General features: G+C 30.1%; 2 protein-coding genes across 4 annotated transcripts; one reads left to right on the top strand and one right to left on the bottom strand.

The window, feature by feature from the left end:
* The first annotated feature begins 319 nt into the window (after nucleotides 1-319).
* Nucleotides 320-6,071, top strand: LOC112775617 (carboxypeptidase SOL1). Of its 3 annotated transcripts, none has more exons than XM_025819370.3 (15): nucleotides 320-612; nucleotides 1,160-1,232; nucleotides 1,352-1,447; nucleotides 1,618-1,648; nucleotides 1,746-1,802; nucleotides 2,191-2,286; nucleotides 2,808-2,930; nucleotides 3,138-3,242; nucleotides 3,769-3,815; nucleotides 4,046-4,171; nucleotides 4,270-4,372; nucleotides 4,597-4,659; nucleotides 4,989-5,072; nucleotides 5,327-5,390; nucleotides 5,622-6,071. In XM_025819370.3, exons 1-15 carry the CDS (start codon nucleotides 489-491, stop codon nucleotides 5,933-5,935), a joined length of 1,506 nt encoding a protein of 501 aa, XP_025675155.1. In that variant the 5' UTR covers nucleotides 320-488; the 3' UTR covers nucleotides 5,936-6,071. The 3 variants fall into 3 exon arrangements, with proteins under 3 accessions (XP_025675155.1, XP_029151308.1, XP_072083786.1); XM_029295475.2 differs by having other exon boundaries at nucleotides 607-1,015; XM_072227685.1 differs by lacking the exon at nucleotides 320-612 and adding an exon at nucleotides 643-774.
* Nucleotides 6,072-6,947: 876 nt separating this feature from the next.
* LOC112775618 (S-adenosylmethionine carrier 1, chloroplastic/mitochondrial) lies at nucleotides 6,948-10,760 on the bottom strand. The gene is made up of 12 exons (XM_025819371.3): nucleotides 10,572-10,760; nucleotides 10,070-10,174; nucleotides 9,891-9,973; nucleotides 9,717-9,793; nucleotides 9,231-9,321; nucleotides 8,682-8,735; nucleotides 8,511-8,606; nucleotides 8,281-8,370; nucleotides 8,086-8,137; nucleotides 7,766-7,827; nucleotides 7,584-7,664; nucleotides 6,948-7,393 (listed from the first exon to the last, which is right to left on the bottom strand). The coding sequence occupies exons 1-12, from the start codon at nucleotides 10,603-10,605 to the stop codon at nucleotides 7,289-7,291; spliced, it is 930 nt and encodes a 309-aa protein (XP_025675156.1). The 5' UTR covers nucleotides 10,606-10,760; the 3' UTR covers nucleotides 6,948-7,288.
* Between the last annotated feature and the right edge of the window lie 4,698 nt (nucleotides 10,761-15,458).

Raw genomic sequence — 15,458 nt, 5'->3', positions numbered from 1 at the left:
TTACAAATTACAATCATAATATTGGTAAAATAATATGAATATCCAACCTATCGGAGTTGCAAATTGCACTACAATCTTATCCCATTCACTTTTAATTCCTCAAATAGTCTCGTCCAACTTAAAAAAAAAAAAAACAGTAATATATATATATATATATATATATATATATATATATATATATATATATATATATATATATATTCCTAAAGTTTTTTTGTTTTTGTTCAAAATCTCATATTTTTTAAAATGTTAAAAATTTATTTTGGTCGAAGAAAACGAGAATCAATAAAATAAGTTAACGAAGCCCAAATATAGCACAGAGTTGGATCTGACACAATTTTTGTAAGGAAAAAAAAAAGTGGCCAAGTTTGCTTGAAGTTGAAGATGTCACGTCACGTGAGAGACACGTGATGATCAACGATAATCTAGAAGAACAAACAACGTTACAGCGAAAGGCTGAATCCGACACCAACGTCGTCGTCCCATGAATGAAGATGAAGAAGCTGTTGTTCTCAATTCTTCTCTTTGCTTTCACAGTTTCTTCTTTTCTTCTTTCCCTTTCTCTTGCTAAGGGTGCCTTATTCAACTTCGCTTCTTCTTCTTCTTCTTCAGGTTCTATATTTATTTATTTTCGTTTATTTGAATCTTGAATCTAAGTTTGCATCACTTGCTTTGTGTGCATGTTCCTATTGTGCTCTTTAATCTATTTACGGGAAGGGAAGAAATGGGTCATTGTAAATTCGAGCTTTTTAATAGTCTTTTGTGGTGAAAATGGTGGGGTTCTTTTGGTTAAATCCAAATCTGGAACTCAATTTGTTTAGGATTTCGGAGTTGTTATTTGTATTCTTTGTTGATAGATTCGAGTTGCAACTTCTTAATGTTCTGAATTAGATGTGAGAAAATATATTTATATATATGAGAAATTTCTATACCCTTTTCTTCCCTGCATGTGATTTTGTAATTGATAGTTTTTCAGAGTTTTTGAAGTGATTGATTTTGAAGTTTGAAGTGAAAGGTCAGAACTTTACCGGGAAAGAGGGGGGGGGGGGTAGAGTTGACATGGATTTGATTATTTGCTTTATTCAGCTAGTTCTTGTTTAACTGGACTTTCTAAAATTGCAAGTTCTTCTAACTGCTACTTTGTTGTTGGTACTTGAAGATTTTGATAAATGTATTAATACAAGTCATGCGAGGCATTTGCTCGAGGACGATGTATTAAGGACTCAGACAAGGTAATCTTAATCCATGATTTCCCTGTGTAACTATGGTCTAGTAATTTCTACCATCTGTTGTAGCATTTAACTTGAAATAAGATTTCATGTTCTATAGTATTTGAAATATTGTTTGGCAGTGTTGATTTGGCCAAAGGATACATGACAAATGCTGACCTTGAAAAGGCCATCAAGCAATTCGGACAAAGATGCAGCAACATTTCTAGGATATACAGGTGATTCTCATATCTGTGCTTCTTTTCTTTCTTGATTGCATATATCAAAATTATGTATCTACAAACGACATTAGAGATCGAAATATATTATTTACTAATGGCTTTCGTGAATGAACATACTGCTTGAATTTTGTTTCTCTCTGTGAGGGATTCTTGGATTTGGCTACTAGTATTGGGAAGAGTGTGCATGGATTTCCGCTGGTAATTTCTTTTTCCTTTTCATAACATGCGTATTGTTGGAAATATTTGTTTCGATTTTAAAAGTGAGTGTTGCATCCCTTTATTTTCCGACGTGTAGTGGGTGATAGAGATTTCTGACAAGCCAGGAGAAGAAGAGACTGAACCTGCATTTAAGGTGAGTGTTTTGTACTCAATGCCAGTTAAGCAAGATGCTTATGGTTCTTTTTTTTTAAAATTTTTTTAGGCTTTTGACATACTAGACTTAAAAGATGTAAAAATATTAAACAAAGAGATGTGAAACTTTACTACTTGCTTCTTATTTGGATTTTTAACTTAATGGAGAATGTATTCTTCTCCAGTTTTCCTTTTCTTCTTTGTTTCCTTAGGATTTCGATATACATAACGTAATGGATGGACTTTCTATACTCATATGGATTAGTAGGCTTTTTCTATGTCTTTATGCTCCACACCATATTTCTACTTTTGGCTTGTTAAATTAATTCCATAGTATATATTGAAATTCTGTATTCTGAAATTCTATGACCAACATCATGCTGATGCAGTATATTGGAAATGTACATGGAGATGAACCTGTGGGCCGTGAGCTTCTTATATATCTGGCCAATTGGTTATGTGACAACTATTTGACGGATCCTCTGGTATTTTGCTTCCACTTTCTGCACATAAATATATGCTGATCTCTTGCCCCTTCGATGTGGCATGCCAAATCCAATTTTCCCTATTGTTTTTCTGGTATTGCTAACAAATTATTGAAAGTTTTTAAGCTGTTGCAATAATATTGGAACCACAAATTATAGTTATTGGTAAAATTTGAATTATCCTACATCCTTCTTGTTTCCAATTTTTTTCATTGAAACTTATTTTATTTAGTAAATAATAGAGAAGAAATAATACTAGGTATATATCAACTCACATGATTTCTTGAGAAAACGGAGAGGGAAAAAACACCATCATTTCAGTTTCAAATTTTAGATGAGCAAATTCCATGTACTTATTTTATATGTTCATTTAATACATGGATATAAGCTACAAAATCTACAGTATGCTGGAATAATTTATCATTCTCAGTATTCAAATCCTGTATTTTTCAGTATAACTCTAGTTATTCTATAATTTGATCTTTGTGCTTAAAATGCCAACCTTCTATGAAATGTTTCAGGCAACATTGATCGTGGAGAATGTTCACCTTCATATACTTCCATCAATGAACCCGGATGGGTATAGTTTAAGAAAACGTGGTAATGCAAATGAAGTTGATTTGAACCGGGATTTTCCTGACCAGGTATATCTTTTCATAGCAAACTAATCTATACTATAATGAGAATCTTAATCTAAACTTAATGTTGCCTTTTGATGGTTTTAGTAGTAGGACCATGTGCTTTTTCTTTCTGGATAATGATGTATTGAAATATTTTTGTGTTATAATGTATATATTTCTAGAGATCATGTTGGCATTAACCTCACGTGTCTATCTCAAATGAAATTACAGTTCTTTCCCCTGAATTATAATGAGGATTCTCGGCAACCTGAGACAAGAGCCATAATAAATTGGGCGAAGGATATTCGATTCACAGCATCTGCCACTTTGCATGGGGTATTACTTCGTTGGGATTCATGTCATATTTTTGTGATGTCTACTCTGGGCCGAGATGTTTATTTTCTGATTTTATTCCACTTATGCGGATCCTGCTGTAGATTAAGTTAGACTGGTTTGGTTAATAGACATAAGTATTGTTGGTAAAAGTTATTGAAAACTTTTTTTCTTTTCAAAATCTAGAATAAAAAGGTAGCCAGTTTCCAGTGCATGCTTCCTGCTTTCTATAATTCTGAGATCATTCTTTCTTTTTTCCAGGTAGTTTTTCGTTTACAACTTTGTTCTTTAAATCAAAATCTTTGTTAGGAACTAAACTGAATATCTTTTTCCCATGTAAACACAACTTATGTTCATTTGTTTTTCATTCTGTAGTTGAAAGACCAACCTATGTGATTCAATCTTGTATACTTGATCTTGTAGAATTGATTACAACTATAAACTAGCTGCAGATTTTTTTTTTCATCAACTATTATATCTAGATTCTAGTTGTGAAATTTACTCGTGGATTGTTCTTTCTTTACCTCAGGGAGCACTTGTGGCAAATTATCCTTGGGATGGAACTAAAGATAGAAGGTGGTGAATTATTTTTCCTTTCTTCACGTCTTAATTTACAACTTCTTAGTTGGAATATGGCAATCAAGCTTTCACATGTTTTAATATTACCGCTTGTTAGATGGAATATGGTTATCTAGCTTTATTTCTTGAAGATCAGTTATATTATGTTAGATTTGTCTCGAATTGCTTTCAAACCATCTTGAGTTCTTTATGACATGATATTGTCTTTTGATATGAATGGATTACAGTACGAGCTATTTTGGATGTCCCGATGATGAGACATTTCAGTTCATGGCAAGTATATATAGTCACTCTCACTACAACATGTCTACAAGCAAGGAATTTCCTGGGGGGATTACAAATGGAGCATCTTGGTATGGTTATCCGAAAGCAATAACTTGAAATTAATTGCTGAAGTTTATGTTCTCTTCTCAATATGTTCATAAATTATTTCAGAAGATACTCACTGCAGGTACCCAATATATGGAGGAATGCAAGACTGGAACTATATACATGCCGGATGTTTTGAATTGACTTTAGAAGTCAGCGACAATAAATGGCCTAATGCTGCCGAGGTTGGTTCTTTCTTCCGTATCTGAGTGTTGATAAAAGCCAAACTTTAGAGTACTACATTCCATTCACTTCTACAACTTTTACCACACTGTCTGCTCCATCAGATAAAAAAATATTATCCATTTTTTATGATCTTGTCTTTTTCTTTCATTTTTGTTTTTTCCTGTTTAAATTGCAATATCTTTTCTTAGTTCTTGACTCCTGTGTACTATATGTTAATATGCAGCTTCCTATCATTTGGAGATACAACAAGATGAGCCTGCTTAATCTTGTTGCAAGCCTTGTAAAGGTATACTATTTCTGTTTATATACTTTACGCCTAAAGAAAAGATGTAAAATCTCAAATCTCTATCCTCTTCTTTTACTCGAAACATCCAAAAACCCTTGGTCGGTTCCTTAAGCCACTAGAGAGAGGATGTAAGAGAGAATTCCATTGAGTGTACATAAGTCACCAATACCTTGTGTTCATTCTGTTATAGTTAGTTGAACACAGAGAAGGTGACCATTTCAATTTCAAACTTATATGTGAGAGATCTGTTGTATGATTCTTAGGTGTTCTTCACTTCTTCCCATTGATTTTTTATTGGATTGCTTAACTATTTGTTATCTACTCTGTAGACCGGATTGCATGGAAGAATATATTCTTCGCATGATGGAAGGCCGTTACCAGGCATTATTTCCATCACAGGAATAAATTACACGGTATGTTTGGATGTACATCGCATCTGTTTCTATTTTTGTTCAATTAGAACATGACATCTTAGTTTGATGCGAGTTATTGAAAATGCTACATTTTTATATCTTATCGCAAATATTTTTCGGATTCCACAATGTGAACTATGTTCATCCTACTTTCTTAGACCTTTCAAATGTTTTTCATATCCTATAGCTGATCCTTCCACCATTAAATGAGTGTTTGACTTTGAGCTTCATTTTTATGATGTACTAACCAACAGGTTAGAGCTGGAAAAACCTTTGCTGATTATCATCGCTTACTTGCCCCAAAAGATAAATATGAAGGTAAAATGATATATTTTGGATTATATTATTATAATAATGTATCATGATTGAAGATTACAAATTTACAATTATTGGGCAAAAATAGAATTATTGTTGAACGAAAAAGAAAAATTGAAAATTATCTCAAATTGAATATTATCATACAAAACTTACTTGAATATGATATATATTATCCTTAAGTTCTATAATTTTTTGTAGAGTTTATAATCAATTTCTTAATCTAAATTGCAGTGGTGGCAACAATGCCCGGCTACAAATCGAAGAACACAACTATATGGTTGGATGAAGGAGCTGTGTCACTGGATTTTGTTCTTGATCCTGAATTCACTGTCAAAGGCAGTGTACTACAAAATGACTATGATTGCAATTGTAACAATAAAAGAACACTAGAATTTGTTCATTTTCTTGGGGGATTCCATTTGGAGTTGTACTTGATTTTCATTGCTACTTTAGGGTTCTTATGCTTATTACTGCTGAGGAGAGGGAAACTAAAATTTTCCACACAGAGATTGTCACCAGTTGCAAAGAGAACTGCTGTGGTTTGATGCAATTGATAGATTTGTTGTTTGTATTATTAAATTTTGTTGTATATTAGGGTGGGTGAAGAAGGAAAGACCTTTTTCCCATGTAATGTAAAAATATTTTTCATATGGTTAATGTAAGTTCAAATATTACATAAAATTAGTTAGTCCTATGCAATTACTTTTTGCAGATGGCTAATGTTACTCTCTTCCTTTGTTGATTTATTGAAAGAGTTATGTCTATATTTATAATTTATGTAATACTTATTTTGATCTTTGAAATTGGTTTGACGAGTCAATTTAGTCTTTAACTTTTTAAAATGATTAAGCAAGTTCCTTTAAAAAATATGATTCTTATTAGTCTCTTGGCTAAACTTTTGTTGTCACATATGTTAGTGTAATGCTAATATGGACAATTAAATGCCACCTTGATATTGCAATGGTTACTTATGATGATAATTTTGAATTGTGATTAATTTTATTTGCAAAAGTAGTTTATAAAACTTAACCACAATTAAAGAATGTTCATGTTCAATTAACCATTACATGAAGTCGCACTACACTAAAAATGATGAGACTCGCTGTCTAAAAGAATCATGTTTTTGAAAGTGTAAGATTTAGTTTGTCATTTTAATATATAGAATACTAAATTGATTCATCAAACGAATTTCAAGAACAAAATAAACACTACCTCAAATCTTATATGAAAGCAAATAATCTCGTAAAAATTGATGTGAGCTGATTTCAATATTTCATAGCAATTTTTTCCTCGCACTTCAACCATGCAATATTGAGGAGCTAAATTATTTTGTAGAGAAACTGTTTTTTTTTTTTGTCAATAGAACATATACGCTCCCTATTTTTCACACATTACATACACTCCCTCTTAGGAGTCAAAACTTGGAATATGTTTTTGGAATTAAGGTCACTACACAAACAACATTGAATTATTTCATGTGTATATGGGCCTGATGCCACTAGTTCTCATAGAGAGATCTAGAGGCTGTCTGGCCCATGTATTTTTTGGGACTCATAATTAGGCCCAAATCGCAAACATGACCAAAGTCCTTTTATTCCCAACCCAATAAGCGAATGATTAATATGTCGTAGACCTAAACTCTATTTAAAAGTTTGCCACCAAATTGCTGCATATATAAGGCAGGATTGAAGACACCTTGCTTAAGCGGACTAGTGAGCTAACTACTAGACCAACCCCAGTTGGTCAAATCCCTTTCTTTTTTACTATCAATCCTTTGGGGCTTGGGCTAAGCCCTTTAGGGAAATATTACGCAATTCAATGATCAACGGCAAACATGAAATTAAAATTAAATCAATCCAATTTGATCAATAATAAAAAAAAAGAAATCAATTGTGAGCCTAAGCTTTTGGATGCTTCTGAGCAAGAATTTTCTTTGTCTTCTCAAGAACACCAAAAAATATTGAACCACCAATTCCTATCCACAACACTCTTGGCCCCATACCCTGCAGAAAAATAGACATGTAAGATTGATTTAGAGTTAGAATTATATAATAATGATTTTGCCATTTTGGGCTCCGGCCCCATTTCAATACCCAAAAAAGAAGCTTTATAATAAAAACATAAAATGAAAATGAAAATGAAAACCAAAAAACGCCCTCAGAATTACAATGAATGATTACAATGTTACACTACCTTAAAAAGAGCATGAGTTCCTTCTTCTTTAACTATTGTGTTGACACAATCATAAATGCCTTTGTAATGGTTTTGTGATCCCTGATGTTAATGAGAGAGAGCCAAACATTACCATATTTCAAATCAATCCCATACCTTAATTTAAGGGAATAAAGTCATAAACAAATAAAACTCTTAGGCACCTGAACCATTAGTCTTGTTTTTACTACATCAAGAGGTGTTGTTACTGCTCCAGTTATGGCACCTATCAGGTATCGAAATTACCATCCTCAGTTCATATATTGATTTGAATCTAGATACATTGGTATATGAATGTAACAAAGAAATCAAAACCACCATCATTATGGAACAGAGAGAGTAGCAAACAAACAATATATACCACCAAATTAAAGAAAACAATCTTTTTTCAGTGATTCATGAATGTAGACTCAGTTTAAATGGAAGCACAAATATATGATTCCTTGAATACTCCAAAGCAAGCTTCTAAGGGATATGAAAGTACCAGCAAACGCCCCGAGCATAGCATTTTCTGGATCCTTTAGGTCTCTTTTTGCCTGCCAAGAACAGAAACACCCCCAAATCACTTTTTACAAGCTTCTTATGTGAATAGAAAAAGGAAAATGTTTCATTTGCGCGCGCGTGTGTGTGTTAATGTGAGAGAAACAATAATAAAAAATACAATAAATAGTAGGCTTACTGCTAGCTTATAACCGATCCGGAGCTGCTCATAGATACAGAATTGTATGGCATCGAATGGTAGATCTCGCAATAAGAAAGACCCATATCCCTTCAATCTCAAAAAATCAAAATACAGATCAAGGCAGGCAAAACAAAAACCAAAACTAGGATGTACTCGACATTCACGAACAAAAACTGAACCAGTATTTAAATGTCCATTCCAAAAAAATGCAATTAAGTAAGCCATACCGCATAAAGACCTTTAAAACCTTCATTGGCAACGATAAGACGCACAGCAGCTGGTGCTGATTTAAATTGACCCATTTGCATCCTTTGCTTAATAACCTAGAATAAAAGGAACGGACTTCAAGATCAAGGAAGAAGGGGAAAATACTCAATCCAAGGAGCAAAGCTAGTTACCTCAGTTGGAACACGAACAAGAGAAGATGCAGCTCCTGCAATAGCACCTGCAGCCTGTACTCAGCTTATAATATCAAATAGCAAAAATGTTTAACTAATCATTTACATGTCCTCTAATATATCTTAGTTTTTATGGCACTATAAGTAGGACAATTTATCCTAAAGACATAATAAAAATTGATTATACCTATTTAGAGCAAACAAAAATATGTAACTTATATCAAATTTGTAAAGTTACACCTCCAACTATTAAAAATTCTCCATCGAATAAATATGTTTAGGTAGATGGTTTGGAAGTGCCTTTACCCTTCAATATTAGTATTACAGATTTATGCTTGTGCTTTTGGTCATCTACTAATCTTGCTGCCACTCTTGTTTCTTATACCTTATGGTTTATCCCAACTATGTAATGCTCAGAAACATCTATGTATCAGTATAAAAAAAATAAAATTGAAAAATGAAACGAATTTAAAAGGTAAAAGTTGTGTGTTAGGTGTCACCATAAAGATAATATGAATGCATTTTTAATAATAAAGAAAGCTAACTTACAAAATGAGCTATGGCACTGAGATTCTCAGGAAAGGACCGTAGCAATTTTTGCTTTGTGGGTTCATACACACCAACAAAAATCGCAGATGCTCTGTCAAGAGTGGATGGATAATAAGTTATTTATCGATACAAGGATTAACCTAGTAAACACAAGCCTGAGAAACTATAGCTAAGGATTGACATGGTAAAAGAAAGGGACAAAGTATTGCCACAAAGGAAACAGCATTTATAGACTTAAGTTCCCATATTTTCAGTCAGGGAAGAAAGTTAGCATAAGATTGAATAAGTTAAAACACTAATGAGATATAAGTCCAAATCATTTAAATGAGATATTAAGCTACTAGAATGCATCTCATAAACTATATATTCATGGGACAAGTTCTCATTTTATAAATTGAATGATTGATTATAAACTGAAAAATATTAGCTCAAATATGAATGCTTTATCAATGGCAAAGGGTAAGGTGTACAAGAGAGTTCACTCACGGTAAGACACCAGCAAGATTTCCAGCCAACCCTGAATATAGACCTTTCAAGATAATTTGCCCTCCACCACGAGCAACCTAATATAGGAAGGAATGAGATGTAAAATCTTAAGTACAATGTAGATGTAAACACAGATGAAGTAGCCTTATAAGCTTACTCATATATTAAATTCACCTGTAATCGAGTTTTGATGGTATCAATGGGGTACAAAGCTGTTTCTACAATGACTCCGGCAACACCTCCAGCAATGCAACCATCTGCCATATCATACATATGTCATTGAACAAACACAACGCTAATAGTACTATAATCAATGCATCTACTACATCTTCAACTGAAATAGCAATTCTTACCGTACAAAGCACGTAAAACATCAAATGGCTTTTTCTCTCTTTCGCTGATGGACATGAAGAACTTATCTGAATCCTTTCGGGCAGACATTTTAAACTTCAATGCATCTGTATAGACAATGCATTTTATCAAACACGACAAAAGGCAAGCCCCAAGTAAAAACTTCTGCCCATAAATTGACACTTCAATTTTCAAAAGCATTGATTTTAAACGCAATAGATAAGCTACTCATTCAGGGGCCTGAGAAGAAAGGGAAATGAATAACGAAAAACCACTATGGAGCATTCTCTGGCTAGCAATCTAACATCAAAATCCACAAACCAAAATTGAATTTTGAGGACAATCCATGTCAATCCTGATCCAGTAGTGGCTAGAACGATACATAACTCAAGCAAACTATCTTTTTAAAACAAAAGGACAAAACTTGAAATTTTGAAGAACCAAAAAAAAAAAATTGAAAATGAAAAGTTGAGGTGTGAATGAGGAAGAGAATAGAGAGTATACCAAGTGAATCAGTGTGGGGATCTTTGGAGCTCATTGTAAATGTGCAAAAGATCAAATCTTTTATGAGACAAACCAAATTTCTCCGACAACAATTGTTGGTGTAAGAAAATTTGAGAGGTGCGAATGGTGAAGCTGAAGCTCATGCAAAAGGGTTTTTGGTGGGGTTTCTCGGAGATTATCACTTAACTCATAAAATTAATTAATTAATTAGTAGTCATTAAGGAAGTGTTCCTGTTTCACAAATCACAATCACAATAACTTTCAGTTTGAAATTGATAATGGGCCCAAATGACGACTAACAGAGTACAAGGCCCACAACCGACTTCTTTAAATAATGGGCTTCAAACAAGATAGGATATGGGTCCATCAATTGACAAATAATTCAATTACGTAGAGAAAAACAAAAATTAAGTGTACGAATATAAACCAACTTGGATTGCCAGAAATGATCAGTTCACTTATCTATTTAAACAAATATTAAAAATTCAAATTTAATTATGTCTAATTTTATTCTTAACATATATTTTTAAAATAAAATATTTTATATTTTATATATACACGTGTCCTATATCATAGAAAGTTATTAAATAATTTTTTTAACAAGTGTCGATACCAAATAATTTTGGTAACAAGTGTCGATACCAAATCGGCAAATCCTTTTAAGTTTTTGGGCTTCTGCTATAGATGAGTAGTATGGGAACTTGGGATGCCAGGTGTTTTAATGCTCTCTCTCTCATCTTTTGAGCTTTTAGTGTATGCAGGTTTTCCACTCTGCTCACTCCGACTCTAATTAACGATGGAAAAGCTAGTATATATATCTAAATTGAAAAATAAAAGTTTAATTATTAATATTTTTATAATTTATATTCAGTCTTATTATTTTCACTTATTCATATATATAGATGTAGCATATGAGAGAAATGGCCACGGAAAACGAAAAAAGTAAGTTCATAACATAAGGAAGGATTATTAGTGTAGCATTTAGAATTAGGGTATAATTTTAATTTGACATTTTCATGAACTATTACATTAAAGTAAATTATAATAGTTGGATAAGAAATGAATATTAGCCACACAAATAGAATATTTTAAATTGATCTTTTAAGTTCTTTAATATATTTTTTTCATCGTAGATAATTTATCTTTATTTTGTGTATTCCAGCACTTTCATAAAAGAGAAGCTCTCTCTCTCTTGTAAAATTTGAAATTACAAATACACTCTAATATATGGTAAACGACACTGAATATCATCTAAATAAAGATAAAAATATTATATGAACATTAAGGTACATATGCATCGATCTTATTATATACAATAAACCTATATAACTGATAATATTAATTACGTTGACATCTAAAAAATAATATTATTGATCCTTAAATTTAACTGCATCTTCATTTTTAGATATCAACATAACTAATATCTCTTTCCATCATATATATATATATATATATTCAGCAAGATCATCTCATATATAGTAATAAGTAGTACGTAGTGTTTGTCAGATGATATATAGGTAGGCAGTAACCACATCAATATCAATATATAGTATCTAAATTAAAATGGTGGGACATATATATATATAGATAGATAAGACCAAAGGTTTATTGTCATACGTATGCATGACAAGAAAATTAAACACATAACCAGTACTAATAAATTAGGTTCATGTGGCTTCAAGTTACAAGAATTCAGAAAATTAAAGTTTTCAACTTACAAATTGCTAGCTATAATAATGTTCCATAAAACACTTGATATATAAGTGCCTTATTAAAAGGTTAGTACCTCTACTTTATTAGTAGTGCAACAAAACAATATTATGTAATCTATGGATAGAATTAATGAAAAATAGAATTTAATTTTCTAATATTTTTATTCTTTTTATTTTATGCATACATAGAATGATAATAAAGATTGATGAATTCTACTCTTTTATCATAAAAATTATAATATTATCATAAAATTATTTATCCAACAAAATTAAATTAAAGTACATATTAAAATAATTATATATCTAAAAATAATTAGTATGTAACTTCTTTAAAGTTTTGAGAGAGATAATTTTGCCAGCTAAGTAGTCCTATTAATACTCAATACTATAAGTAGAATTATCTTCTGTAATATATATAATATATATTTATATTTTTTAAAGAAAAGAAAGTTGGTTTTATTTATTTGATTATATATTTTCTGTGAGGATGATTCACACGTGATTCAGGTGATGAAATTAAAAATGGAAGCATGTTAAAATTATCATATTTTGAGAAGTTGATCAAATCCAGATAGATCACATTCATACTTAGTCCAATTCTTATTTATTTTTCACCTAACTTTCTTTGTATTTCGATCTTTTATATATATACAAAAGATCTGATTATTTATCCTGTAACGAAAATTAAGAGTAGTACACAATATGACAAGTCCATAATATATTTTAACTGCACTTCCCACGACTTCATGCATTTGGTTCTCTCATCTCTCTATTTCTAATTAAACAATAAATTTGTCTCTACATGATTAGAGTAATATTTTAAATCAGTTTTTTTAAAAACGTTTTAGTCACATATTTCAATTAGTATTATTTTTTAAACTTTGATTTTGAAGATAAGCTAATTTTGCATCAGATGATTCGTTTATATAAAAGAGTTGATATGAAAAAATTTTAAGATTATTATATATTTATTATTAAATATTAATAGAGACTAAAATTAATAAAATGATATAATTTAAATAATTTATAAAATTATAAAGAATATATTAAATTTATAATTAAATATAATTAAAAATATCTCCTAATATTATTCACATAAAAATATATTATTATTTTATACATACTTTTGTAATTTTTTATTTAGTTTTAAATTTTTATCGCTTATCTTTTTAATTTATATTTTTTTCTCTTTTTTTCAAATATTTATTACATTTAATTTAGAGAGAATACTAATGTTGGGATTAATAATTAGAATCAAGATTCAATTATTTAAAAAAATTAATTTTAAGTTAATTTTATAACTATTAATATAAATTTTTTATACTAATATTAAATTATATATATATATATATATATATATATATATATATATATATAGAGAGAGAGAGAGAGAGAGAGATTATTTTTAAATAACAAACATGAAAATTAATTATTTTTATTTGTGCAACAAATTTAATACATAATTAAATATAAAAGTATGTACATTAAATTCTTTTAAGTTTTAGATAATGAATGTTAAAATTAATTATTGTTAACAAAATAAACTCTTTTATATGAAAATAATAACTAAAAAAATTATTATTTAATTTTTTTATCTACGGATATCCTGGTCTTCTTAACCAATGGGACTTTTGTTCATTGCAACCTTTTTGTAAGAGTAGTTTGATTCTATAAATTTTTTCTGTCATAATATATAATGTCAGGACAAAGTCAACATAATTTTAAAAGATTTATATTTTCATAATATTATTAAAAAAAACTAATAAATTTATCTAATAAAATAAAAAATTAAACACTAATTTAATAATTAAAATTTATTGAGAATTAAAATGTTTAACTTAATAATGTTACCTAAATAATTCTCTCTAATAATTGAAGAAAAATAAGATAAAAGAATGTTTAATTGAAAATATAAATATACGTTACATACTTTTATTTCTTAATTTTTTTCATAACTCTATCGTATATTTGTCCATTTCAGTTGTCTAACATTATCTTTTAAATATATGTATGATAAGATAAAAAGAAAAATAAAATATAAATTTGATGAGCAAATAAAATCAAGAAGTGTGACACTGATGATAATAAAATTTGTGTGGCAAACTTTTTGGCATGTGCTGGTACCCCACAGACATAAATGAGTTGTGTACCTTCCCATGAAACATCACCTCTTTGTCTTCTTTTTCATTTTCGCTATTTCCACTTAATAACCATTTAATTAATAGACTTAAACATCACGATTAACCCATTTAACTAATTAAAATAATGCATTTCGTGTATAATTTTCCTTTCAGTTTTTGGGTGCATGCTAAGTTGCTAACTGTGCTAACATCACTTATCTTATTTCCTATTAAAATATCCCAAAAAATCATTTAAGCCAACATAGTGACAAACTTATTGCTCACCCTAATGTGACAAGAAAAATTAAATAAAATATCTTACTTATTATAAAACTTTCAGTGTCCCTTGCATGCACTCGTTTTCAACGCTCATTGCCAAAGAACCAGATGGAAAACTCAGTTTTCAGTTTAATATTTTTTTAGATAAGGAAAAAAATACATTATATCCTTTCCCTGTCAATGTGCATACCAAGAAATAAAAAGAGTGCGTATTTATTTAATTTTTTAAATTTTCATATGTATTTTTTGCTTTTGAATATATAAAAAAAGTTTTAGCCGTGTAAACTGATTCTAAACGGCTTCACATGTGTCCACAATTAAATATACGTGGCGTGGAGGACGCGGTTCTAAGTTCTACCGTCTAAAGGGACAAATTTGACTTTTCCTTATTCTTTTTTATCTTATTTCTTTGCATTTTCTTTCACATGTAGTATTATTTAGTTAAGTGTGTTTAAATTAAACCAATGAGATCACCTGTAAGTCTGATCTGTAACATAAATTCCAAGTGAGGCTTTTTATTGAGCCTTTTCAGATGCATCCAAGCCGAAAGCATCAATATATATATACACGTAAAATGATTTCATATATGAATTTATTATTTAACATTATATTATATCGTAATATCATTTATTCCATCATTATAAATTAGTTCTAAACTAAAAAATTAGCTAAATAATGTAATAAAATAATAATCTTAAATCACCTTTAGTCATATAACATCTAATTAATCCATCCTAAAACCCATAAATTATATAACTTAACCAATAAGATAGCTT

The sequence above is a fragment of the Arachis hypogaea genome, chromosome 19 (assembly GCF_003086295.3).
Source record: "Arachis hypogaea cultivar Tifrunner chromosome 19, arahy.Tifrunner.gnm2.J5K5, whole genome shotgun sequence".
In the NCBI taxonomy this organism is placed as follows: Eukaryota; Viridiplantae; Streptophyta; class Magnoliopsida; order Fabales; family Fabaceae; genus Arachis; species Arachis hypogaea.
The sequence above is the reverse complement of the archived record's forward strand: the minus strand, read 5'-3'. Positions and strand labels throughout refer to the sequence as shown.